This window comes from Trachurus japonicus, chromosome 21 (genome assembly GCF_045865225.1).
Source record: "Trachurus japonicus isolate A0001 chromosome 21, Traja_1.0".
NCBI lineage: Eukaryota > Metazoa > Chordata > Actinopteri > Carangiformes > Carangidae > Trachurus > Trachurus japonicus.
The window spans coordinates 18,838,951-18,864,705 of NC_140927.1; the positions used below are offsets into that span (position 1 = coordinate 18,838,951).

General features: G+C 42.2%; 3 protein-coding genes across 4 annotated transcripts; 2 read left to right on the forward strand and 1 right to left on the reverse strand.

Moving 5' to 3' along the window:
- The first annotated feature begins 7,413 nt into the window (after positions 1-7,413).
- pcdh8.2 (protocadherin 8, tandem duplication 2) lies at positions 7,414-11,309 on the forward strand. Its single transcript, XM_085765387.1, has 3 exons — positions 7,414-10,031; positions 10,123-10,321; positions 10,619-11,309. Exons 1-3 carry the CDS (start codon positions 7,563-7,565, stop codon positions 10,930-10,932), a joined length of 2,982 nt encoding a protein of 993 aa, XP_085621513.1. The 5' UTR covers positions 7,414-7,562; the 3' UTR covers positions 10,933-11,309.
- Positions 11,310-12,350: 1,041 nt separating this feature from the next.
- On the forward strand, positions 12,351-15,911 carry LOC146965074 (leukocyte cell-derived chemotaxin 1-like). The gene is made up of 7 exons (XM_085765309.1): positions 12,351-12,493; positions 12,646-12,789; positions 13,325-13,465; positions 13,590-13,703; positions 13,858-14,011; positions 14,434-14,621; positions 15,187-15,911. The coding sequence occupies exons 1-7, from the start codon at positions 12,422-12,424 to the stop codon at positions 15,418-15,420; spliced, it is 1,047 nt and encodes a 348-aa protein (XP_085621435.1). The 5' UTR covers positions 12,351-12,421; the 3' UTR covers positions 15,421-15,911.
- ednrbb (endothelin receptor type Bb) lies at positions 12,659-25,475 on the reverse strand. 2 transcript variants are annotated; one of them, XR_015034611.1, is made up of 9 exons: positions 24,856-25,475; positions 24,582-24,694; positions 24,183-24,387; positions 23,843-23,977; positions 23,590-23,723; positions 23,376-23,484; positions 22,384-22,589; positions 13,062-13,152; positions 12,659-12,765 (listed from the first exon to the last, which is right to left on the reverse strand). XR_015034611.1 is itself a non-coding variant. In XM_085765307.1 (7 exons), exons 1-7 carry the CDS (start codon positions 25,270-25,272, stop codon positions 22,416-22,418), a joined length of 1,287 nt encoding a protein of 428 aa, XP_085621433.1. In that variant the 5' UTR covers positions 25,273-25,475; the 3' UTR covers positions 21,595-22,415. The 2 variants fall into 2 exon arrangements, 1 of the variants encoding a protein (XP_085621433.1); XM_085765307.1 differs by lacking the exons at positions 12,659-12,765; positions 13,062-13,152 and having other exon boundaries at positions 21,595-22,589.
- Positions 25,476-25,755: the final 280 nt, after the last annotated feature.

Here is a 25,755-nt window from a genome sequence, read left to right on the forward strand (position 1 = left end):
CGCGTCAACCCGCTAATTTACGTGATGACACTGAACGTTACGTGACGCACGTCATCGCGCCGGTCGCGTCTCATATCACGCACCAAAACAAAGATCCGCTCTTATTCGAGACTGGGACAAACGTCTCTGACTGGGATCAAAAGATCAAAGAACACTGACCGAAAACGATTGAAAAATAAAGAAAAGAAACGACAGTGTGTTTAACTGACGTGTTGTGCCGCGGACGAACCGCCATATGGCCGCGGCAGACTCGTTGTCCTCCGCGGTCCTGGTGCTCCGCAGGTCGGCCAGACGCCTCGTCTGCCTCGGCCGACAGACCTCCGCGGCGGGCGGCTGTGGCATGACTCGCACCGCGGATGAGAGCGGGGCAACATGGTTGCTCTGTCTGATCCCCCCGCGGGGGGTCAGACTCGGCTTATTTTGGTCAATGGGAAAGGGGCCAAATGCCGATTGTTAGCGGGTCGACCCGCGTTTAAAAAACCCGCGTCGACCCGCTAATTTTAGTGGGAAAACGGCTTATGAATAGTTTTAACTAATTTGTTGTGTGCAAAACTAATAACATTCTCATCCTCAGCTATGTTTTGTGCTTAAGACAAATTAACAATGGCTGGCATATTGAAACACAAAGTTTACATGTGGTAAACATTATACCTGCTAAACTTAAAGCAGAAGTAAGTGGTCCGGTCGTTTTCGCTAATGCTGCGTTCCAGGCAGGCTTTTGAAATCGTAAATTACAGCTTCAAGTCACAACTTACGACTTTGTAGCGTTTCAGGCAACCCACTCGTGTTTTTCCGACCTGTTTTACCGGTGAAAGTCACTATAACGGCCACTCGTAACTTCCGACCGGTGAACTCGTACCAGATCGAACTGGTACCACTTCGCGGTCGGAAAAATACGAGTTTCCTTGAACGCACCATAACAGTCCTCGTCGCTACGTCACCACATTCACGGCGTTCCTTGGCTGCACACACAGCCCTGCATGCCGTTCTCTCTCCTCATTGGATAAAAACTGTAGGATACGAGAAAAGTTTTCTCCTCGGCTCAGAGCAGAGCAGAGGGACTGAGAGACCCGTGTTTCAGACCAAACACTCTATGTAAGTGATTGCTGTCGGAAGATATAACTATTTAAGACTTATATTAACACAAATATATCACTTACTTCTGCTTTAACATTGCCACTTTTAACTTGTTGGCATGCTGAAGTATTTCAGCTAGAAGAGAATAGTCGTAAGTATTTGGTGGTAGTTGATTGTTTGGCCTCTCCTAGGCAGCAGTGCAACATGATGTAAAATTGTAAATGATGTGCTGTCTATGTGGGTTAGCCTAGGTGGCACATGTAACATTCGTGCTGACCAGATGTGTGTTATCCTGGAACTACCCAGCATTCACCTGTATGTGACATCATCATATCACCAGTAAAATACCATTACACCAAAGTAAACACAACAATGACGTATTATCATCTTGCAAAGGTATGGCTAAAATGTTAGGGTCAGCAAACACTCGGTTAGTTATCCAGTGTCAATATGGAGTAGCATTTAGGCCTACTGTAATTTGGAGTCAATCTGATGTCCTCTGTTTTTGGTCTCCACCCGAAGTGTCCAAGGTTTTAGCTGTTACAGGTTCCATGATGTTCATCAGTAATCTTCCATTTGGTGCTGGACAGGTCAAGTGCTGTGCCTTTATTCTGAGCCTTTTCATTAAAAAAAACAAAAAACAAACAGTGTTGGTTGTCTGGAAATGAGAGAAGTGCAGTCAAGGACGATTCAGAGACGTGGCTGATGCTACCCAGACAAGTCCAGTTGCAAAAAAGAAAATACACATCTTTAGAGTACAGATACTAAAGGTAGTTACTTTACAAACATTACACATAGCTACACTCTTTCTACAGGTGGCTGCTGAGCTCGCACATGCAACCATTGGTAACATTGGTCTGTTGATGATTCTGTGTGTAAACAAACATCACCTCTGGCAATTAATGTATTTTTTTACTCTGCAGTTTGATACATCTTCATTAAAACCTGCTAAAAACAAAAGTCCCCTATGACTTCAAGAAAGCAACAATCACAGAGCCACCACTGCACTAATTATGAAAAATAACTAGTCATATTATGTCAAATTAAACAGCAGAAGCTGGCCCACAGCCTAAAAACCATGTTTTTATGACCCAAACACTACTCAAATAAACAACTTTACATCAAGCACCTCTGTGTGGACCCAGACGCCACATTTCTGGTACTGTACATTATGCAGAACACATCAGCTACCGCTCATATGAAAGAGTCGGCTACAAAGATTGGAACGATCCATAGCACCGCGGCTACACAGAAGCTACACAGAAGCATGGCGGCAGAGAGAGAAGCCGAAAACTAGCAAAGTCAAGCAAACACAGACACTGCTTGGCCAAAACATGGTTGTAAATGTCCTCTTACCTTTGCTGTTTTGCCGTGAAAAGTTTGTTTTATGGGTAAATCCACAATGTTTCCAGTTGAACTTTGACCGGTGTTACATCTAAATCGGTCCGGACGGAGCCGGGGGAACCTTTACTAGAGCACTGGAATAAGAGTAAGGACCATAGGTAAGGACCAATACATCCATGGTAAGGACAGGCATTGGTCCTATGGAAGCGCCTCCTGATGGCGGAATATGGGTATTGCAAAAGTGCCCAAGAGCTGACATCTCTGCATTGTTGGTGAATGAGCAAGTGCGGTATTTTCAATAATTTAAGGACATTTCTAGATCACCCACGTTAATAGCATCATTGAGGACCCCTTACATATAAACATTAACACATAGGCTAGTAAAAAAACAAAAAACACAGTTTTCTACATGAATGTTTCAATCTACATTTTATAATAAACAAATTATAAGTGTAATTTGATATGACCAAGACACCTAAAAACAAAAACACGGCCGTTTTCATCAATTTAGAAGCAAGTGGGCAACACACATAGACATTGGAGTGAATGGGTTTTCTGGGCATTTTTGCAATACCCATATCCTACTGGTGGTTCCAAGTTGTGCCAAAAATTGACATTTTGGAAAGCTCGCCTGAATATTTTGTAGTAAAATCTCAATACTTTTGTACTGCTTCACTTTATCAGAATCAACCACTGCAGAGATAATGTTCACACATTGTACAATCATTTGATAGAGGTTTTGAGCTTCAGCAGCATCGTTCTGAAGGACACTCATCCAAAATATGATTTTTTTTTAGGCGAACATTAAATTTATTTAATTTTTGCTGTGTGTCATCTTCATTTACTCTTCACCAGTAACACATGTACTGAAATTTACACATCTCAGCAATTTCTCATTTTTTTCCTTTTACTATGACACCAAAAGTATTCAAATAGACCTTGTGGTTGCAGAGATATACTCATTTTATTATGGATATGCAATTTTCGAGAATAGGCCTAGAAAATAGGCTTGGTTTTTAACAGTAAACACTTCAGTCAGTTCATATATTCCCACCAAATCCCCCTGAGTTTGCAGGTAATTTCAGCATTTAATCCAACCACAGCTTTCTGTGTTCCCCCACTTTTCCCCAAAAGTTCCTTCCTGTGTATGTGACTGGGGAACAAAGAACCCTTTTTTAGAAAAAGGGTCCTATATGTTCCCTGCTTTTCCCCAAAAGGACCCAGAGAACATGCAATTTTTGGTCCATACCTAGAAGTGGAGTTGTGACTTTGCAGATTTTTGGCTTTTTTGGAGTGAGAAGTTGAGTTGTGACTCTGAGTGAGAAGTGGAATTGTAAAAATAGAAAAAGCATGCACATCCCAAAACCTGAACGCTGGGTGCCGGACAAAAGAAGTCAATGATATGAAAAAGGAAAAGTCCGCACACCAGCAAGCTCCAGAGCAATAATTTATTATCACTCAAGGGGGGAGTGTAACTTTTTGGGCTCAAGACCCTTCCTCAGACCCTCCCATAGTTTGAGGAAGTGTTGGAGGAAGGGTCTTGAGCCCGAAACGTTACACTCCCCCCTTGGGTGATAATAAATTATTGCTCTGGAGCTTGCTGGTGTGCGGACTTTTCCTTTTTCATAGAAGTGGAATTGTCCCATTGGTTGGGTTTAGGCAATGAAGAAAGGAGTTGGTTAAGCTTAGTAAAAAGACCAAGTAGAGGCTAGACAGGCCAGATAGATAGAGTCCAGATAAGTAGAGAGAGATCATCGTCCAGCAACAGCGGGGAACATAGGACTCTTTTTCAGAAAAAGGGTCCTATGTTCCCGGGTCACAATACTGGGGAACATAGGACTCTTTTGGGGAAAAATGGGGAACATAGGACTCGAGGAACATAGATGCTCCCGTGATAACAACATTTAACAGCAAGTTAGCTGGCATTATCATATGTAGCCAGTTACTAAACAACTATATAACATAGCATAAAGTTACTTACATTGAAAAAAAGAAAATCCAATGCTGAGTCAAGCTGGAGCTTGTGGGTGTCTCCATCTCTGTAAAGACAAACTAGAATTGGCTTCAGGATTGGACTGCGAAAGAGAGTCTGCCTTGGACTTCTCCACTGGGACTGTGGTCACAGGAATGATGACACTCAGAGAGCTGGAAGAACTGACAGAGCTAATAAAGACACTGAGGGAGCAGGTCGTCTAAGCACTTCATGGATGAAAGTCACAGATGATTTGATGTTTTACTGGGTGACCAGGGTTTGAACTGTCAGCACGGTCAGTGTCTGTGCCATGGACTGAGATCTGTCTGTCTGTCTGTCTGTCTGTCTGTCTGTCTGTCTGTCTGTCTGTCTGTCTGTCTGTCTGCCTGCCTACACGACACACAGACATAGAGATTTGACTCCAAACTCTTTCTCTGCTAAAGACTGATTGACTACATATTGAAAATAGTAAATTGTAGGTATATTGTTGTTATATCATTAACATAACCTTTAACAACAGCTTAAGGTAAACATGATCTCAGAGAATCAAGCGGACCGAAATGTGAGTGTGACCTTCACATATACAGTAGCTAAAGAAACTCAGTGACAGGGAAAATACTTGTTTTTATTTTACCTTATAGTGATTGTATGATACAATGGAAGCAATGTATTATTCAGCATGAAAGAAATTAATTTCAGGATGAGACAGACACAGGTAACAACAAATTGAATTTAATGCATTTCAGTCAGCAGCCAGCATGAATGTTGCACTGCAACATATCTCAACCTGTATATTTCCAAAACATAATCAAAACACAGTTGAATCCCCAATGCAATAACCTCTGATTTTCAAAATAAGAACATTCTGTCACAGCTGTACTCTTATTTGGAGGTATGTACTGTAAAATATCCCACCTACCTTTGTTGTGTATGCAGCCTCCACTATTTCGGTGTGCCTTTGTGGGCTTTTCACAATATTTCAGATCATTATTGTTTCAGTTGTTGTTTCTGTTACAACAACAGCATGCTGTGGACTAATGAATTCTTGAGAGTAGTATACACACTGCTGTCATCACCAACAACTCCCCCCTCCCCCCTCTATAAGATAGATGGAGAAGTTAAGTAAATATTAGGGGATAAATTGTGTGCAGGCTTTTGTCTATGCACTATGGTAGAGCTGTTAGACACTATGTTTTTCAGGGACTCCAGCAGAACAAAGAAGTGCACAAGTATAATTATTCTGGGGAAAAATGCACTCAAATCTAATAAGCTCCACTAGGTTTAACAAAATATCCAAAAATAGGGAACGTGCATGCACACATGTGGAAACTAAATCAAATTAAGATCTATTTATTTTCAAGAACAATGTTTAAATGTAGTTTACGCAGCCAATTCCAGCTATCACATTTGAAAAATCTGGGAAATTAGCTTAACAAATATTGAAACTGTTAACGCTGTGCCAACGCCTAACAAGTAGGCTACAACAAAACAGGAGCATGCATGTGTGTGCAATCCAGTACAGTGCTCAAGTACATATTTGACTAGACACTGACTGTGTGGCAATTGTAATGTTGTCGTATTGTGCCCATCTTTGATACACACACAGATGTCACTGCATGGCCAAATGTGTATGGATGCCAGAGCAAAGTATGTGAACATCACATCAATAATTGGTTGTTGAAAATGTCATTCTAAAACCTTGGGCATTAATATTCTGTCTTCAAGACCATGAGCTCCTTCTGGGGGGGATTTAAACAAGACTGGATCCTGTCTGCAGAGATTTTCTCGTGCAGAGATTTTTGAGATCAGGCACTGATGTTGGGTGATAAGATCTGTCTCACAGTCAATATTTCAGATCCAGCCCAAAGGTGCTGCATGAGGTCTCCTTTCAAAAACCTTCAAAAGACCTTCTCTATGAAATTTGATGTGTTTTTTTTCTCAGGTTGAAAGAGGAAAATTGCATCCATGCTGCCAGAGCTATTATCTAATTAGCTTGCCCTTTATTGTCAGAGATATATTTGCATGCCATATAGCGGTAAGAGCATGGCATAAACTATTGAAAATTGCCCCGAAACCACACTTAACATGTTAATATGTGCATTCAAAGGTGCAGGAAACAAATGGCTCATCCAGCATCACAGACCACTGAGTGTAAATTGAACTTAATATAATTTGAAATTAATAACATGGGGGGAGTTGTATTAAAAAGCTATAAGAGATAAGTCAACAACTTGTTTCCCATAAATCCGGAGGGAGACTAGATACAATTCAAATTGAATTTATTCATAGAGCACATTTTAAAAAGAAGCAAACAGCTGACCAAAGTGCTGCAGTCTAGACTCTAATTTTGACAGATAAAGAGGACTGGGAAAATAAACAATCTCTTTATCTGAAATTTGAGGGAATTTTCTCAAAGAAACTCTTGAATAAATCCCTTATCTGTTGTTGTCTAATTGGGTGGTGAAAATAGACAGCACTGATTACTTTTCTTTTCTTTTCTGAAGCCTACACAACAGATAACCAGAGAATGAAAACTCTCCTATTGTTATATCAAGAGATCGATCTAGCATCAGTGCTTCTTTAGAGAGGCTGTGGATGATAATTAAGCTGTTCTCAAATGAGCTGAGCGCTCAACAAAACCAAAAAAACAACTAAGATGCCCTTGTAAGCGCGTGGACCCACACACACACAGAGAGGGAGAGAGAGAACAGGCGCTCAATAGACAATAAACTAAACATCAAAAGAAGGGGAAATAGGCTTTCGCTAAATAAAAACCATCACTCGGTAAAGGCTGTGGTAAGACGATAAACAGTGCAGGGACTATCTTCAAGCAGTGCCATATCTTCCTGTCCCTTTTTTCTATTTTGCAACTTTCTTCAGTGTGCACTCTCAAAACTGGCTTAGAGATTTTTTTTTTTCCATAAGGGGGTATTTTTAATTCTAAAGCAAGGGATTGGTCACACTTGGTCTCATTAGCATGAGGAGCTGTATAAACCCCGCCACGGCAGAATTTTGAGCTGTGTTGAAGGCGAGGCAACAAGCGTATCTGACTGGCTGCGCGCAAGGAGCAAGTAACTTTCACTTTCAGCACATTTCAGTTTATAAAGGCGGGCGCTGCATGGAGAGCTCGCTCCAGAGGTGAACTGGTCCCATCTGTTCAGTACGCACAATGAGGCTGCCTACCGAGGGGAAGATTACTACGAAGATGACGCACGGCAAATTTATAACTTACTGGTACCGCTGGATTTTTATATCGTCAATCCATCAATTTTTATTTGCCTCAGTGGCTCAATCGGAAGGAAATACTATACGATACCAGACCAGTGAGGAGGACGCACCAGGTACAGTCATCGGAAACCTTGCCAAGGACATGTCCTTGAGTCTGTCTCATTCCTCCAAGAGCAATTTTAGGATGATGAAACAATTCAATGATTCATTCATCAGGGTGAGAGAAAGCGACGGGGAACTGGCTGTCGGGGAACGAATTGACAGGGAAAGAATCTGCAGACACACTCCACAGTGTCTCATTACTTTTGACGTGGTAAATTTCTCCAAAGATCGCTACAAATTGATTCACGTTGAGGTGGAAGTAAAGGATATCAATGACAACTCTCCGGAGTTTCCAAACAAGGAATCTGTTGTGGAGATCTCAGAGAATGCAGCGGTGGGGTCCCGTATCCCTCTAGACCCAGCTGTGGATGCTGATGTCGGGTCAAACTACATCCAAAGCTACCAGATTTCTGTCAACAGTCACTTCACCATTGATGTGCTCCTGAGAGCGGATGGGGTTAAATATGCGGAATTGGTGCTAATGAAAGAGCTAGACAGGGAGACTCAGTCATCATACACTGTGGAGCTGGTCGCCACAGACGGAGGGAACCCGTACAGATCAGGGTCAACAAAGATAACTATCAAAGTGACTGACTTTAATGACAATAGTCCCGTTTTTGACCAGAATAGTTTCTCTGTCAGTTTGCCAGAGGACGCGCCGGTTGGCACCGTCATCCTGGACTTAAACGCAGTTGATGCAGATGAGGGTTTAAACGGAGAAGTGGTCTACGGGTTCGGGAAACAGGTTTCTCACGAGATCCGAGAACTTTTCCAAGTGGATAATAAATCGGGTCGCCTGACGCTCAGGAGCCCGGTGGATTTTGAGGACAAAAGCACCTACGAGCTAGACGCGCAGGCGACTGATCTGGGACCTAACCCGACCCCCTCCGTGTGCAAAATCATAATTCATGTCACAGACGTTAATGACAATGCCCCAGAAATCAGCATCACCCCGATGACCTCCATCACGACGGGTATCGCCTACATCAGCGAGGCGGCAGACAAGGACAGTCTGGTGGCGCTGATCAGCACCTTGGACAGGGACTCGGGTGTTAACAGCCAGGTCCACTGCACGCTGTACGGCCACGACCATTTCAAACTCCGGCAGGCGTACGAGGACAGCTACATGATAGTTACAGCGGCAACACTAGACAGGGAGAGGATTAGTGAGTATAACTTGACGGTCATGGCTGAGGATTTTGGGTCACCCCCGTTGAGAAAGATCACCCAGTACACCATCAGACTCAGCGACGAGAACGACAACGCCCCTCACTTCACTAAGGCTGTCTATGAAGTTTCAGTGGTGGAAAACAACGCCCCGGGGGCTTACATCACCACAGTTGAGGCCAGCGACGCGGATCTGGGCAACAATGGCAAAATTACTTACAGACTAGTGGACAGTGTTATCATGGGGTCCCCAGTGAACACCTTTGTGTCGCTTAATTCAGTGTCTGGCTCCATATACGCACTGAGAAGTTTTAACTATGAAGTAATGAAGCATTTGGACGTACACATCCAAGCCAGCGATGGGGGGTCACCACAGCTGCAGAGCACAGCTGTCATCAGGCTGAAAATAGTTGATCAGAATGACAACCAACCATCTATTATAGAGCCACCCCTCTACAAAGGATCTGCTGAGGTTTTCCTGCCCAGAGATGCACCTGCGGGTTATGTGGTAACCCAGATAAAGGCCACAGACGCTGATGAAGGCATTAATGCACAGCTGTCCTATAAAATCACAGAGGGGGGACACCTGGGTTTTTCCATCAACAAAGAAACGGGGAAGGTGCACGTGAGCAGACAGCTGACATATGATCTCACAGACAATGTCAAAGTCACAGTGTCGGTCAGTGACAATGGGTCCCCTGCGCTCACCTCCACAGCCATTATACACTTGAGTTTCATAGAGGGAACTCTCCCCAGTTTGCCTTCCTTTGCTCAAAATGGCAGCGAGGAGCTCTTTGAATGGGACATGTCCATAGCCATAATCATTGTACTGGCAGGGAGCTGCTCTCTCCTCCTGCTGGCAATCATTCTCATCACAACCATTTGCAGCCGCCGGAGAAAAGAGACGAGGGAGAGGGGGTGTGATGAAAAAGAAGACATACCAAATGTGGAGAAAGTGGAAAGTGGTCATATTGATTCAGTGATTGCCAGCCACAAAGGGAAAGTGTTTGATGCCCATCCATTTCCAGAGAACCCACCGTTGGCCAGCAGCAACACCACGGCAGAGCCAGGCTGCGAGGATGGAAGGCAGACAGCAGGTATCTTTGAGCCGAACAGCAGAGTGATGGAAGGTAAATTAAAGGTAAGTTGTGGAGATTTTGAGTTTGTCACACACTGACTATGTTGTTGACTTTGGCGTTTTGACTCAAAGTGTGTTGCAACTGTCTTTGCAGGGTTATTCTACACTTCCAGGATATGGGAAAGAAACTGTCAGACCAATAACTATATGGAAGGGCAATTCCTTCACAACCATATCAGCAAGAGACCCCCACATCAGTGGCAAGGACAGTGGAAAAGGGGACAGTGACTTCAATGACAGTGATTCTGACATAAGTGGAGATGTGCACAAAAAAGAGTCGCCACCAATGAACAGTGAGTGTCAGTCAACAATAAAATATGATCAAATAGAAATTCAGCTGGAGGCAAATGAGAGCATGTTATAGTGAAATCTGTGCAGTGTTATAACTGATCTTGTATTGTGTCTCATGGTGTAATTTGAATATAGAAGAAAAAAATATGCCATATACCTAACAGATTGCATCCAGTTACAAAAAAAAAAGAAAGAAAAAGAAAACATGTTCCAGTCCACTGGACACATTATGATTGATTTAACTTGGGCTCAACTGGGGTTTTCATATTACATCCTGACAGCACTGCTGTTTTCCACAGGTCTCTGGGCTTGTACAAGTGAGTGCAAAGTGTTGGGACACTCGGACCGATGCTGGAGCCCTTCAGCTACAAGGCCCAACACGAGCCTGGCCTGTGGACCGCATCTGTCAACGTTCTCCAAGACAGCTTCACTTCCCCGGGACACCAGGAGGGAAAACTACTACCCAGCTCACATACCCAAAACCAACGGTCTGCAAAGCGTGTACGAACAAGTTCAACACCAGGAACTTGATTATATTCTGGTTGGTCCTCCCACACCGGCCAGAATACAGGAAACGGATGAGATATCAATTCCAGAGTATACAAACTCTTAAACGAGAGCTCGTACACTGGTGGAAAAGCATTTGATCTTTATACTGTACAGTACTTTTATCTTAACTGACTCTATGTTGGATTGTTGCAGTGTTTTGTAGTCTGTCATGTGTCTCTTGGCTCATATAAGACTGTTCATTGTACCATGTGTAATATGCAAGATTTTGTACATTAATAATATATTTTTCATACTGATTCAATGTAAAGAAGATTTTATTATGAACTTTCAAGAGCATGTGTTATTATTTAAAGGGCATGACCAATGGACATTTACGCTGAAAGGGGCCTTTCTGCTGTGGAAAACAATCAGTATGAAAGATTACCATGTTTGTTGGTAGATTTTGTCACATTGTTGCACAAATAAATGGCTAAAATCAAATTGTTTTTGCTGTTGAGCGACAGTTTAAACATTCAGACATGGGCTTGCAGGATTCAAATGCAATCTTATTGACAGAGCCCAACCTATTGTCTTGAGGAAATAGTCATAAAAAACACAGAATGACCTCAATTAGCCGGCTGAATGCATTCCATTTGCCGTAAAGGCTTATAAACCACAATAAATCAAATGCTCCTCCGCAGCTAAATTGATAGAAAGCTTATGTCAATGTCATATTCTTTTCATGGTACACAATGTGGTTACTGTGCAGCCAGTTTGCTGCATTTCTGATCAAATGCTCTTACAATTACATATTTTCAAAGGTCAAAGAATCCCCTCAACTTTCCTGATTGCCTCCCAGCTTACCAATTATCCAAAAAATGTGGCTCAGTCTGTTTCCAAGCAACAGCAGCACAGCATATTAGAATCTCTTTTTCTGTCTGTGCTTTTTTTCTTTTTAAGTTATGATAAGGATCAAGTGTAACCTTGACCACAAATCTACCGTTCTCACGTTGCCAAATCAGGGAATTCATTATTAAGCAAAGGTTATTTCTGTGTCTGTGTGTGTGTGTGTGTGTGTGTGTGTGTGTCTGCGACTGTGTATGGTGTTGCAATTCAGCGTTCTCTTAGTAGCAGATTGCAGGAACATGAAGATCAAAGGAGATCTGCTGCTGCACATAAGTTGGACTATAAGTAGTGCAATCAGGTCATTCTTGCTGACACCTGTAACTGCAAGAAAACCCTTCTACTCATAAATTTGTACAAGCCATCATAATTGCCGGTACATTATTACAGGTTATCTTTGAGACAGAATAACATAGGCAAGCTGTGATTATTTATAGGGGCTTATACTTAAGTATATTTTCCTCCAACCAGTCCATCACTGCTTGTCCCTGATGAGCCTCAGAAGTCTTGTTTTAGTTTGGTACCACAGGATGGCCACCTTGCCTTAGGCAACCTGGGCCTACAGGTAACATTCAGACGAAGAATTTAGCCCACAGAATTTATATCAACTCCACGTCATTCACACTCAAGTGTCAAATAGACCTTCTGGTGGATACCCTGATTCTGGTATCTGAGGCAACAGTACTAGAGAAGGAATTATAGAAGACATCATGAAAGAGACTGTGGAAAAAGTCCAAAATACCACTCATGGATATGGCTTTTTTGAACACAGCATGCCTCTGGTAAGACAGCTTTAATACATTTTTGATTAGAAATATAAATGACATCCATGACATATTAGTCTTGTAAGTTGTTTTTTATAGGAATGTTATTCTGGTCCTGGGCGGTGTTCAGTATGTGTCATTTCTTCCTTTGCTCACTCTGAACTTTTAAGGGACAAAGCGCATCCAGCACACCCACCTCTGCTACACTCAGTCGCCTCCTGAGATTCGGAGCTGTGGTTCTTATTGTCGGTGCTGTGCTAACGTTGTGTGCATCCATGGCCGCTCTGTTCCTGTGGAAAGTCAGTGAAAAAAATGTAAGCAGAAACAAATCCAAAGACGACACAAAATTTGACTATGGGCCTGATTGTTTGTCATTTTTTAAAACCTGTCATAAGAGGCTCTAAGAGGTCTAAGAGGCTCTAATATTGGAAATTGAATAACCAAGAGCCTCCATAAATAACTATCACTATTCAAAATGTGAAAATGCATTTTCGAATCTGTCTACAGTACATACATCAGTTGTTTCTGTAAGCTTTCTCTATCTCATAAGGAAGAGTGTTGTTTATTTGTGTCCTAATGAGCTCACCTGTAGGGCAAACATCCCCATCAAGGTTTGCAATAGCATCTCCTGTGGTGCTTTGTTCGAGTTTTCAGCATGCTGCAAGTACCCAGAATTTCTATAAGACAAGCAACAACAAAAACACAGTGCAGGGGAATTGTACAAGAAGTATAGAGCTTGTTTTTTTTTGTTTTTTTTTGCTGTATCCAACTTCTTTTGTGTTTGCCACAGTTTAGTTTACATAACTCGACTAATCAGTCACTTTAACTTCCCCCTTTGATTGCTGTCAGGTTTACAATCTTCGGTACAGTATGAACATCAATGGGGAGGTGAGGAAGGGCTCCGTGGAAATTGATTCTGACAACAACCTGGAGAGGTTTAAAACTGGGAGTGGAGCTGAAGAAGCTGTGGAGATTCATGACTTTCAAATTGTAAGTGAGTTTGTCCTTGTTCTCTCTTCCTGAGGTAGTTCAGCTGAGACTCCTTTTTTTCTGTGTGTTTAGCAAAGTAGCAGAGCTATGAGTGTAAACATGGCATCTCTGTGATTTGGTGCAGGGAATAACTGGAATCCGCTTCTTTGGAGGAGACAAGTGCTATATAAAATCCCAAATCAAAGCCAACCTTCCACACATGGGAGCTAACAACAAAGAGGCACTGATGTTTGACCTGGTATGCATGCTACTCGATGCAGAATGTTGCAAATTGGGGAGAGAGAAAACAAAATTACAGTATTAAAAAGCAGAATACATTCCTCACTCCTGCTGTTACTCAATTTCTCTTCTTCTATTTGAGTGATTAAAAAATTATCGTTTTTTCTTGTCAGACAGATGAATTAATGCCAGTGAGGTTTGATGAGGAGTTCCTCATTTGGGTCGCAGGAGAGCAGCCACTGACGGACACTAGTTTTCTGAGCGAAAAAATTCTGGGTCTATGTGGGGATCTTCCTATTTACTGGCTCCAACCTACCTACCCTAAAGGTGTTGCTTGTCTCTTCTTTCTTTTTATCATATATATATATTCATTCACTCCATCCTACAGATTCCACAACATAGATTCCAAGCAAATTACCAAAGCAAATTATGTTTCTTTACATTATATTCAGATCTTGGTTCGACTGCCCTGCTTATTGCTGACACACTTGTTACAGACTTGTCTAAGAAGTTGGTTGAACATCTTGAACATACACTACATTTTGAGTCATACACCAAAAAAGGCTGCAGTCTTGTATTAAAAAAGAATGATGTTGAAATATGCAAGACTTCCTGATATCACTGCTGCTAATTTAATTATTCAGAGCATCTGAGACGGGCCCAGCTATGTAGGATTGAGCTCTGAGGATGTGTATGGCGTCTTGTGGATGTTGACCCAATACTCTCGCCCCTTGTGGCCGCTGTAACAGATGGGGAAAGGGGAAAGAGAGACGCAGAGCGAGCCAAACGCCAGTTTAACATGGAGGAGTTGGAGGCAGCTGCTGAGGAGAAGGGCTCAGTGAGTCACGGAGAGGACGACACCCCCAGAGTCACGGAGGAAGAGGAGGGGACACAGTCAACCGCGGGGTCAGCATACAATCCTGAGAACCCCTACCATGTGAGTACCGACTTCATCAACAGCACTGCGTACGATAAACAAGACTCCAGAGCTGGTGAATTTTTGATTAACTATCAAGAGGCATAAAGCGAGGCCTGAAGCAACCCTCAAAGTAACATTATGATGCAAAGTTTCTCTGTTTTGTCAACAGTTTTACAGATGACTACATAACATCATCCTTAGGACACCAGCCTTGTTTAAAAATGTATTCTCACGGAAACAGAAGTACATGGTGTGGAAATGTGTTAACCTGGATTTGGTCTTTCTGTCAGCTGTGGGCGGTATATACTGCTGCTGCTGCTGCTGCTGTTGGGGAGGTGTCGTATTAGTAGCTATAATTACAGGTCACTGGGGTAACAGCTGCCATTCCAAGTTGATGAACTTATGAACCAAAGGGAAAATTCCCACTGGTTATAAAAATTCATGTTGCCTAAGAGAACTGGAGTCACGTGTTTGAGAGGGGAGGGGTGAGGGGGTATGAGAAGTCTTTTGAAAACATTTGAATTGCAAATGTGGGATTTTTTTTTTTAAGGACTTCAAAATTAACATTGCCTCCAAACTGCAGCGCAGCGGAGGAGCAGGAGCCAGGGAAGAAGATGCCGTGACCTTTGACACCATGTTGGACCACCAAGGGATCTGCTGCTCAGAATGCCAACGCAGCTACACTCACTGTCAGAGGATCTGCGAGCCTCTGCGTGGCTACTGGCCTTGGCCTTACAACTACAGAGGGTGCCAGGTAGCTTGCCGAGTCATTATGCCTTGTCGCTGGTGGGTGGCACGCATTTTAGGTGTTGTGTAAGTAAGCACGCACCATTTGTAAGGGAACACTTTCTTTATTTTATTTTAATTTTTTTCTCCAAAAGACCAAAAGAAAAGGTCTCTAAAATCACAGCTTCTGTTCAGATATGCATACAAACATTCATTCTCTGGCTTTGACTGTAAATAGTCAGATCTGCACATATTATCTGTATGATTATCTGTATAATAATACCTATGCTACCTGACTTGACATTTGCATATACATTTTAGATATAAACAGGTGCTTTCTCTTTCTTGGCATGCACTGCTTCTTTACATACAGTAGAATCAGTAGAGCTGGAATACATAAATGGCATATTCCTATTTGCAGCAACAGACTCACAAATGAGCACATTCATTTTTGCATCATGTAATACCGAGGCTTAATGCACTGTACTGTGTTTAATGGAGGGTATGGGACTGAATCCAAAGGCTCAGCAGATCATGTACTTTTTCTGACTGAATAGGCTTCAATAAATTCTAATTACAGTATATACTGGCTTTGATGTAGCCAGGGGTTTTTTGTGCGTGTGTGTCACATGTTGTTTCCATGGTTCCACCGGGTGCTTTTCTGATAAAACTGAAGTGACAGCAATGGTTGCCATAACTTCCATTCACAGCTCAGAATCAGTTTGAGGGCAATGCAATTTGTGCACACTGACATCTGCATTGATGTGATGTAATGTGAGATGAGTGTCATGGCGATGATGGAAAATATTTCCATAAAAGTGACATTTTTATTAAATAAATAAATCAGTATTTTTTTTTTCCAGGGAAAGAGGAGGAGTGTTGATGCTATAAGCTACCAAATAATATGATCACAGAGACAGGCTTTTCTTTTCATTTTTACGCACAGCTGTTAGTGGGACTTGTGGCGTAGGGCATTCTTAAAACCTCAAAATCAAAAGAAATCAGATTACTATCTCCAAAGCCATATGCCAACTTTCTAAATAACTGAAAGGAGCCATGTTGCGATCAAGACGATTTCACAGAGGGTGATCCCGGCACATCAAATTACAACAGATGTGAAATTGCACCGTGTCTGCCACTAAAACCACATTGAAACTCTGAAGCAGTGTGAGGAAACAACACAAAGAGATGCTTGTCTCTTTGCTTGGAGATCTTTCCTGGTTTTCATGGGGGTAGAGGTGCTTATCACATCTGCAGTGCTGATAAGACGGCCTCTGTGCTTCCGTAGGCTATATAATATTAATCCCTCTCCCACGTCTGCAGATGCACTTAAAGGAAGGTGACAAGCATGACATATCCAGGACCTCCTGATGGCTCATGCTCTGGAGTGCAGCCGCTAAAAGAGCCCCAAGTACCCTCAAGTGATGTAAATTTGCAGGGGGAGTCCAATTTCCATCACAGCGCTGTCACTGCCATGGTCATTAAACTAAATCATCCCGCTGTGTGTCACACAGCTCCCATTTTAAAGTCCCCTCAATAATGGAGTTATACTTGGACTGCAGATTGTAGCACAACAGTGAATGTCTGACCTGACAGCAGCTGTAAGAGTCTCCTGCACATTATTTCATCTTTAAAAATCACAGCCAGACAGCGTGCATGGGCGAAAGAGATACCTTGAAATAATTCATTATTTGAGAGACGTTTTGGTGTCTTAGCCGCACCAGTTGCAGTTCAACGGGATCAGCTCTAAAGTTAGAAACCGCAGCTGGAATTTAAATATGATGTGTTGTGTGCCTGTTGCTGTTGGCGGTTTCCTTGGGTTTCACTTAGAATATGTTGATACAGCAGCACAAGACAAAGAGCTCTGAGTCTATGCTAGAAAAAAGGGAGATGAGAAACACAAAGCAAAAGGGGAAAAAAAACACATCACCACAAGCAACAACTCAAAATGGCATTTAAACTGAGAAAAAAATACATAGCTCGGTACAACAGCAGTTTTGTTATCCCGAGGCCCTGTTTCTAAAAAACTTGTTTCCTTTTACCATTCCTCTCCTAAGAAGAGAAATGTGCCCCCGTCGAGTAGAAAAGACGAATGTGTTGGAGAGCAGCGTCAGTGTGTGAGACAGTGGTGCCTTTTTGTTTGTCTCCCCTCTGGAGCCAAGCTTACCCTGGGAGCCCTGCAGGCCAGGGAACAAACAGAGCTTTGTGAGCACTGACCCACTGTTCCCAGCAGCCAGACTGCAAACCTCCACTCCTGTGCTAATAGGAAACCACAGATGAGAAGTCCGCAGCAGGGGGAGCTTTCTCGCATCCACCTGTGCTTTCATCATTGCCCATCAAAACAAGCATAGGAAGGCAGGGTGCTGTGGTACTCTGGTGACCGCTGAATCAAAAGCTTTTTCACCAACATCCTCTTGGCACAAACACTTTAGCGGAATACATTTGGGATACCGTAGCCGGTGATTTATTTGGTGGCACAGATTTGAGCTAATCAAGCCCATGCACTCACTAGAGCTCCCTATAAATACGTCAATAGCTTGTCATAAATTCGCCTGTAGTTGCCCAAGAGGCATTAGGAGTGTGAATAGAAGTGTGAAGTGAACCACTCTAGTAAACGTGTCCTACATTTGATTGCATGTTTTCCATTACATCCAGACATGAATGAAATAAACAGTAGTGACAGTCCATTTTGCACCTTAACCAGAACACAGAAACCCTTTTAGGCTAGCTCATTATGTTTTTCTGCAAGAAAGCACCGCAATATGTTTATACATGCTGGCGTTGGGGGAAAAACCTGTAACCCAACTGCTCTGTGCTGGCAATGACTGCCCATGCAGGCACAGAATATTTGTCTTTTCTTTTCTTCCTGAATGGTCAGAAATAACATGGCTGGACGAAAAAGGCAAGTGAGGGGTGGGGGTGGGGGTGGGAGGGTGAGAGGGTTGGAGGGTGGTCAAGAGAGGGGGAGAGGGGAGGGGGGGTGAGTTTGCTACATGGCTTAAATGCTTTTTAATCCCATGGTTGAGTGACCACTTGCAGCTCTGCCCAGTAGTCTGACTCTGCCTGCCATTTGCAGGTCTCTCTGAAGTTTCTTTGCCATTGGCTGGGGTGTCCGCCTCACTCGCTCTCTCTCTCTCTCTCTCTCTCTGTGTTATTTCCCTCTCCCTCTCTCCCAAACGCCTATTTAGTATGCAAGCCCCAAATGGCCATTAATTAAATACCTGCTGATACTGTATAAAGATCTCTATTCCACCAAGTTAAAACTGTAAATATTGTCTGTAGACCCGCCTGCATTCAGTGAATTACACTTTCTATGTAATGAAACAATAGTAATTTTCCTGGGTGACTCAATTAATCAGCACACACAACAGGGATTTTTTCCCCCTTTCTTTCTGTCTATTGCACTTGGTTGCATAGTGTCCTTGCCACACTCTAATAGAAAACCTGTAGTGTGGTGTAGGTCTAAATTGGACGCAGAGCTGGAATTTGCACCATTGTTTTCCTTGAGACACGCTGCATATGTGACAGTGGTTGAGGCATTCAGCCTGCAGCGGATGTCGAGAGTTCCTCACCAGAGGTGGGCAGTTATCTCTATAACTCTGTGGGAGGAGGACACTGTATAATCAGCAGCATAACTCAGCCACATCATCAGTTTATTTACCCTGTCAGTGGAAATTTAGTTTGAAAAGCCAATGCCAATGGGATCAATATAAAAAAAAATAAAAATACAGATTTCCCATCAAAATATGGTATTTGTCAAAACATCAGTTATCCTAGGATGTACCCCAGAAGGTACACATCCTCTAGTGGTGGGGGAGCTATAGATAGCTCAAAGCAGAATCAAATCAAGACTTCACATCTACAAACTGTAAAAAAAAAAAAAAAAAAAAGGAGAAGGAGAAGAAAAAAATCAGCTCCTCCACAAAGCAATGTCAAGAGGCTTGCCACATGAAAGCAGAAGTTGTCCAAAGAGAAGCGGAAAGTACTGACAAAGTTTATGAAGAAAAAAGTAAATGTGTTTTTAATCCTCAGCAGCACAGGCAACAATGAGGGAGCCTGAGTGCTTAGATATGCCACCCCGGGGGCAGGCTCTATACTTAAGGCTTACAACAGCCTCATTATCTCCCTCAACTCACATCAGATCCTAGCAGCAGTTTGTCACAGGCAGGCTCCTCTCTGCCAGTAGGCATCAGACCAATCCTCCTGCAACACTACTGTACATAATTGCCATATGGACAGCATTTTGAGCCAGACTGAAGACTAAAAAGCCCTCCAGACAGATTCCCCAGATAACTAAATGAATATTTTATCTCATTTCCATCTAATTTGCACCACATTATTATACAGAACTGAAATTTTTAATTAATTGATAGAACAGATCAAACACAGGTTTATACTTTGATTTTCGGGAGCTGTTATTTTGATAATTTGCATGACTTTTTTCGCATGCCAAGCTTTTTAATCTCCCAGAATTTTAGCATCTCTATATAGAAACACCATAATAAAACATACAGCAAATTAATAACTGTCGCTGCACATGAAATGCTTGTCTTGGTTGCATGAGCAGTTCCAGAGAGAAGTCCTTTTACCTGCCACCCCACTGATTAATTAATTTCACACTGTTTAATTAAATCCACAGTCTGGGGAGTCTGGGCAGCACCGTGGGGAGCCCTATCTGAGCCTTGTGTGTACAGAGATTACCGGTGAAGGTCTCAGGCACCCCCCTCTCTCGCTGATGTTGACACTGACGTCACCCTTCTCTGGATAACAGAGCGTGATTGTGTCAATGTCATCAGGCAGTTGTGAGCCTTTACTGGCGGGGACATGATAGCACTGTACCATTTGTTGATTATCTGCTGGCATTTACATGCACAAAGGACACTGTAGCATTTCACGGTGTTTGACACAAATTAGCATTTGACAGAAGTGTCTTATGAAGTGTGTTGCCTCAGTATGTAAACCTTGGATTTCCATACAGTTACATAGCTATACAAATACAAATTAAAGCCATTTGAAATAGCCATGAAAGCCAATGGCTTTGGAGTAAATGAGCAAATTGAACTTGCGTATCCTGTCCAACACTGTTGTGGGCTATCCAACTGTCAAAGCTTCAGAGACACAGAGACACTGTTTCTCTTATGTCAGAACTGAGAGGTGCACAAATGCAAAACACGGCAGGCAGTATAAACTGTGTGGGCAGGGAGGCACGCATTTTACTTTCTCTGTTCTCGTGAAACATATTTTTGGCATCTCTAATCACAAACAAACATATTTTGAGTCAGATGTCTCAAATTTGTCTTCACTGTACAACTTCAAAATAAGATGACATTTAAAATGTGACACAATTTATGAGTTTTGAGGACTGTGATATATGCACAAACAAAAATTTAAAAGGATTATACGGATTCTCGCCCCTTGATCTGTCATAATAACAAATCTAAACCTACTCTTCGCTGTCATTCGCTCCATCTAGTGTTTATACATTAAGGGAGGCAAAGATAATCGATTAGGTACATGAAGATGGCAGCCTGCTGGTTTGATGTGATGTGATGTGGAACCAGCGTTTCCTTGTGCTCTCTGCTCCATGTGCCAAGAGCTATTAGAGCAACAAACACTTTGCACAAAGGCAATGGTACAAAAAAGTCAAGATATGAACTTTTTACACATGGTTATATTTCAAATGAAAAACTTAAGCTGTTTTTATTCATCTGTTTCCTTAATTGAAAAATAAAGTGTCAAAACTGAAGGATTCCAGTTAACAACAGATTAAATAAGACATTTTCTCTGCATGTGTGCTCATACTGTACTTGCTTGATGATACATTATGTTAACCGCCATAAGATGAAACCTCAGTGTAAGAAATGTACAATATTTTCCCAGGGAAACTTTAATCAGCTTTGGTAAATATCATTAAGTCATGGCTTCATCATTACGCCTCTCGCTCTCTCTCCCTGCTGTATCAGCGTCACAAACATCACAGGCATCCACGAGCTTTTATTCAAACGAACTCCTGAACCTTTACAAACAGTTGAGAGTTGTGTTCTTTGCTGCGACGAGACAAACTTTTAATAGGCATCCCAGCACACAGCGCACGCAGCATCAAGACAGTTTTGTCGACTGATACAGCATTAGCTGGAGGAACAGCCTTCTATTTGTGCTTGCCTTGTCCTGTGACAAGGAGACCTATCAGGTGCTCATCTCACCCCCCCCACCACCCTACCTCACCCCTCTCCCCCCATTCCACCTCCACTACCACCACCGCCACCCCTCCTCCTCCTCCTCCTCCCCCCCATCCCTCTCTCCTCCTGACCTCATTCTGTCATCTTCGTTTTCCTTCTTCCCCACTCTCAGGTCTTTTATAAAGTGTCTCCATGCATTACACATTTAACAATGCATTAAAAATAGGCCACCATCAATCAGTCATTCAGTAGCGGAGACAGAATCTACTTGTGGCACCAATTTGGTATGTTTCTCATGGTTCAAGAACGAAAGGAACGCTATAAACTCCTGGGCTTCTGTGTATGGGAAACTTAACAGAGATGAAAGTGCACGTTTATGTGCTAATAATACACCGTACCCCTTAAAACCCACCGCAATAATTTTGAATTCCCATTTGCTTGATTTCCTGAGGCAGAGTTGTCTTTCCAGAATCCAGAAACAGAATCAAAATAATATATATACATGCAGGCGGTAAGCTGTGACAAGATTTCTGTTGATGGGTGCCAGGTTAACATCATGCCCAAAACAGTGATTTGTGAACTGTGATGCATGATACAGGATAGGTACTAGGTAAAATCTGATGTAATGGTTGGGAGTGAGTCAAGCCCTGGGGGCAAATAGTCTGAACACTCTGACTCCAGGTTGCTCATGCCAAAGCAGATGTTGAACTGACGACAGCAGTACAAAAGACAGCACCTGTGTGTTATTCACAAGGTAAGGTTTATATTATTAGGACGGCACATGAAGGTTGCCAAGCTACAGATGGAGGTGCTGCCTTGGTATAGTGCTTTGATAGCCCTATATATATTTAATAAAGAAATACTGAAGAACTCACAAAGTATTTTCCACAGTTCCACATGAGTTTTGTTAACACAGTAAAGTGTTCTCCTGCTCAGGCAGAGGTGTGGAAGTCTGCTTGTGAGCTTTGATGTTGCTGCTGCTCTGCTCTGAGGCTTGATCCTGCATTCTGGATTTCGAAACAGACTGCACTTCGTCATGGGTAACAGCTTGAAGAGGTAGACACCAACAGCCCAGACACGCCTGAAGGACCACACACACACAAACAGAGAAGACATTCGGTCAACGGGCAAAAAAACATTTACCGTCAGATTCATGTGGAGAAAAGGGTCTCATTAGAAGATCTATTTATGCGTGGAGTATTTGTAGAATAATGGAAGTGGAAGGCAGTCTTGATTGTGCTGTGTTAATAATGATCCAACATATAAAACCTTCATTAATTCAGAGAAAGCATAAAAGAAAACATTTTCTCAATGCAGACGTATTGAACGCAAGCCTTAAGTTGTCCTTTAAATGTAGTAGAAAGGAGAACAAGTATATGATTTTATACGTAACAATTTGTCAAGACCATTATTGCAGAAGAACAGTATCTTTATGCTCTGCACTGTGCAAAAACCTGATGATAGCCAAAAGAAATCAAAGCATGCTTTAGATATCTTCCTCTGAGCTGGTAATACAATAAAGGCTTTTAAATTTCTCCCCTTGAAAATTGCCTTGAAGCTATGTTTTTTTCTCCCCCATAACACATCACTCTGATTCAGTGACAGACTGTCTCGTACATTGCCAAGTGGGTGTTTTTTTTTCCCTGCTACTGTTTTTCCAGACCATTTTCACTTATTACCCCCTCAGGTCATCACTTGGCCCAGTCTGGCCATTTTACAGACATGACTCCATATGTCCGTGATGACACATGATAGCTCATCCAATGTGGATGAGATTGTTTTCAACCCCCACCAGCTTTTGTCTAAAATTGAATAGTGCCACACACAGGTACTGTACAACAAACATGAGAAAGACCATATGTCTCACCTTGAAACATTTCTTGAATCTTTTGCTGACCATGTACAATGCAATAGGGTTGATGCAAGAGTTGAGTGACGCCATGGTGATGCCAAAATAGTCCAGGACAAGAAAGGCACTGGGAAAGAAGCGTGAGAATAAAGTAAATCACACAAAAGAGCGGAAATCAGGTAATGCACATTTTTTTTAAAAAAGAGTGTGGTAGAACATTTTTAATGCATACCTCAGTAGTTTACATCTATTAGGATCTTTTTGATCATATATGGTCGATTTCAAGATTCTGCTGAGGTACAGTGGAAACCAACAAAGTGCAAATACGATCACCAAGCTGAAGACAGTTTTTGCCACCTCTCGTCTCTTTAAGAACAAAAAAAGAAAAAAGATAATCAATATTCAAATTAAGGTGAAACTGAAAAATGTGAAATGTGGTGAAAATGTTGTCAAATTTCTTTGAAGGGAGAAGGTTTATTTATAACCTGCTTGGTAAGGTCGCTTAACGTAGTCTTTCTCAGCATATTCCTGGTCATGAGTGTGTAGAAGACGAGGGTCCATGCCAGTGGCATGCAAAAGTAGAAGCCGAAGAGCCACCAGTCCTTCACTGATTTATAAAACTGTTGATTAAACATGACAGAAGCCCACAGTCAGTCAAAGCCACAGATGACACGATGATCAGTGGTTGCTATGTTAGAGCATGCATGAAAGCATATTTGAGGCGGTGATAAATATTACTGTATGTTGTATATGAAAATACTGTCAAATCAAACACATGTTGATGTGCGTGTTGCATCCTGTTGCTGCATCCTGTTGTTACATTACCTGCATGAACTGTGTGGTTTGCATGGGATGAAGCAGACATATTCTCAGATGCTTGTCTTTATAGTTCATTGTTATCATATCAAAGCCGACAACTTCAGGCACAGCCAGCAGGATAGAAATAACCCATATCAGAGTTATTTCGATTGCTGTCCATACTGAAACCCCGCTGCCTTTGATTCGATTCCAGGATACTACAGCTCGGTATCTGGAAAAATCAGTGGGAAACTGTTTTGACTTTTTGTTTGTAACAATCATATTTCTTTTCTTTTTTCTTTTCAGTTAAAGAGCATTTCAAGGGCTAATGCTCTAAACAAATCTGTCTCCTTGATGAAATACAGATACTAGCCTGCAAACACTATTTTCTTGTAGGGCACCGTAGAGCAGAGCTTATCTCTTTACCTGTCAACACTCAAAGCACATAGGCTGAGCACAGTAATTCCAACAGATGTCTTCTGTATGAAGGGGACCAGTTTGCACAGCGCTAAACCGAATGGCCAGTCCTCTGCTATGAGCTGAAACAAAAACAAAGGACATTTTCAGTATATATATATATAACACATACACACAAACACAATCAATTCAAGCCAAGATTAAGGTTTGAAAATGGGGAGAAAGTGCAGAGACAGGGTAAGGTGTGACACTGTAATTGCTCACTATGAGGTTAGTAACTCACCCTGTATGCGTTGATTGGAATGTCTATCACGACGTGGATTAGATCGCCCAAAGCAAGACTCGCAATGAGTATGTTGGGTTTGCTTCTCATGCATTTGTTTGCGTAGATGATTTTCAGCAGCGCTGCATTCCCCACTGTTCCGACCACAAACACAAGTAGAGAGACGAAAGTATTGACATATTTGAAGGTGTCTCTGATTCCAGCTGACTCCAAGCACATAGGAGGGGGTGGTGTTTTCGGTCCGGCTACTTGGGGTGGATGGATTGAGCTGTTGGATTTCTGTTTTTCTAATATTGAAAAACCAGGTGAGGTCGTTTCAGAGGGTTCAGTCACAGGCAGTGGTTCTGAATGCTGATGGCTGGCCTCTCCTCTGATGAGAATATTTCCCAAACAAAGGGCAAGAGCTAGAGTCCACATTGTTGATGACTTCCTCAAACAGCCTTGAAATATTCTTGATTTATTTATTTTTTTCTTGCTTCACCACTGGATTGAAAATGAGAGTGAAAAATAATTAGAACACCTCAGCTTGAGATTCACAGCAAAGCATATGCATGATACAAAATGTTTAATCTAATTAATCAAAATTCAACATGAAATGAGTTAACAGCACAGATACTGTGTGATACAGTGAATTATGCTGGCTTACCTTTAGATGTGCACATACAAATGAATGCATGAAATGAATTTCTGTAATACCTACAGAATAAGCTGTAGGCTTTACACAAAGGACAACTCTTTGTTACCGTGCCTGCTCTAAAAGTTAGAACCCAGCAGAGGGAAATCAGGGCTTTATAGACTGAGGTACTGCTGTCAGCATTAGTCATCGATCTGTCAGTGGTGACTATAATTACTGCCCTTGATGCATCACCCTGAATAAAAGGATGGTGTTGAGGGGTATTG

Bases quoted from the DNA above. Each gene is read 5' to 3' on its own strand.
- pcdh8.2 (XM_085765387.1), top strand. From the start codon at position 7,563: ATGAGGCTGCCTACCGAGGGGAAGATTACTACGAAGATGACGCACGGC. The intron at 10,032-10,122 runs GTAAGTTGTGGA...CTGTCTTTGCAG, and splicing joins TGATGGAAGGTAAATTAAAG to GGTTATTCTACACTTCCAGG. The intron at 10,322-10,618 runs GTGAGTGTCAGT...TGTTTTCCACAG, and splicing joins AGAGTCGCCACCAATGAACA to GTCTCTGGGCTTGTACAAGT.
- ednrbb (XM_085765307.1), bottom strand. From the start codon at position 25,272: ATGTGGACTCTAGCTCTTGCCCTTTGTTTGGGAAATATTCTCATCAGA. The intron at 24,388-24,581 runs GTAAAGAGATAA...TGATTTTTCCAG, and splicing joins TGTGCTTTGAGTGTTGACAG to ATACCGAGCTGTAGTATCCT. The intron at 23,978-24,182 runs GTAATGTAACAA...TTTAATCAACAG, and splicing joins AAACCACACAGTTCATGCAG to TTTTATAAATCAGTGAAGGA.
- LOC146965074 (XM_085765309.1), top strand. From the start codon at position 12,422: ATGAAAGAGACTGTGGAAAAAGTCCAAAATACCACTCATGGATATGGC. The intron at 12,790-13,324 runs GTAAGCAGAAAC...GATTGCTGTCAG, and splicing joins GGAAAGTCAGTGAAAAAAAT to GTTTACAATCTTCGGTACAG. The intron at 14,622-15,186 runs GTGAGTACCGAC...TCCAAACTGCAG, and splicing joins ATCCTGAGAACCCCTACCAT to CGCAGCGGAGGAGCAGGAGC.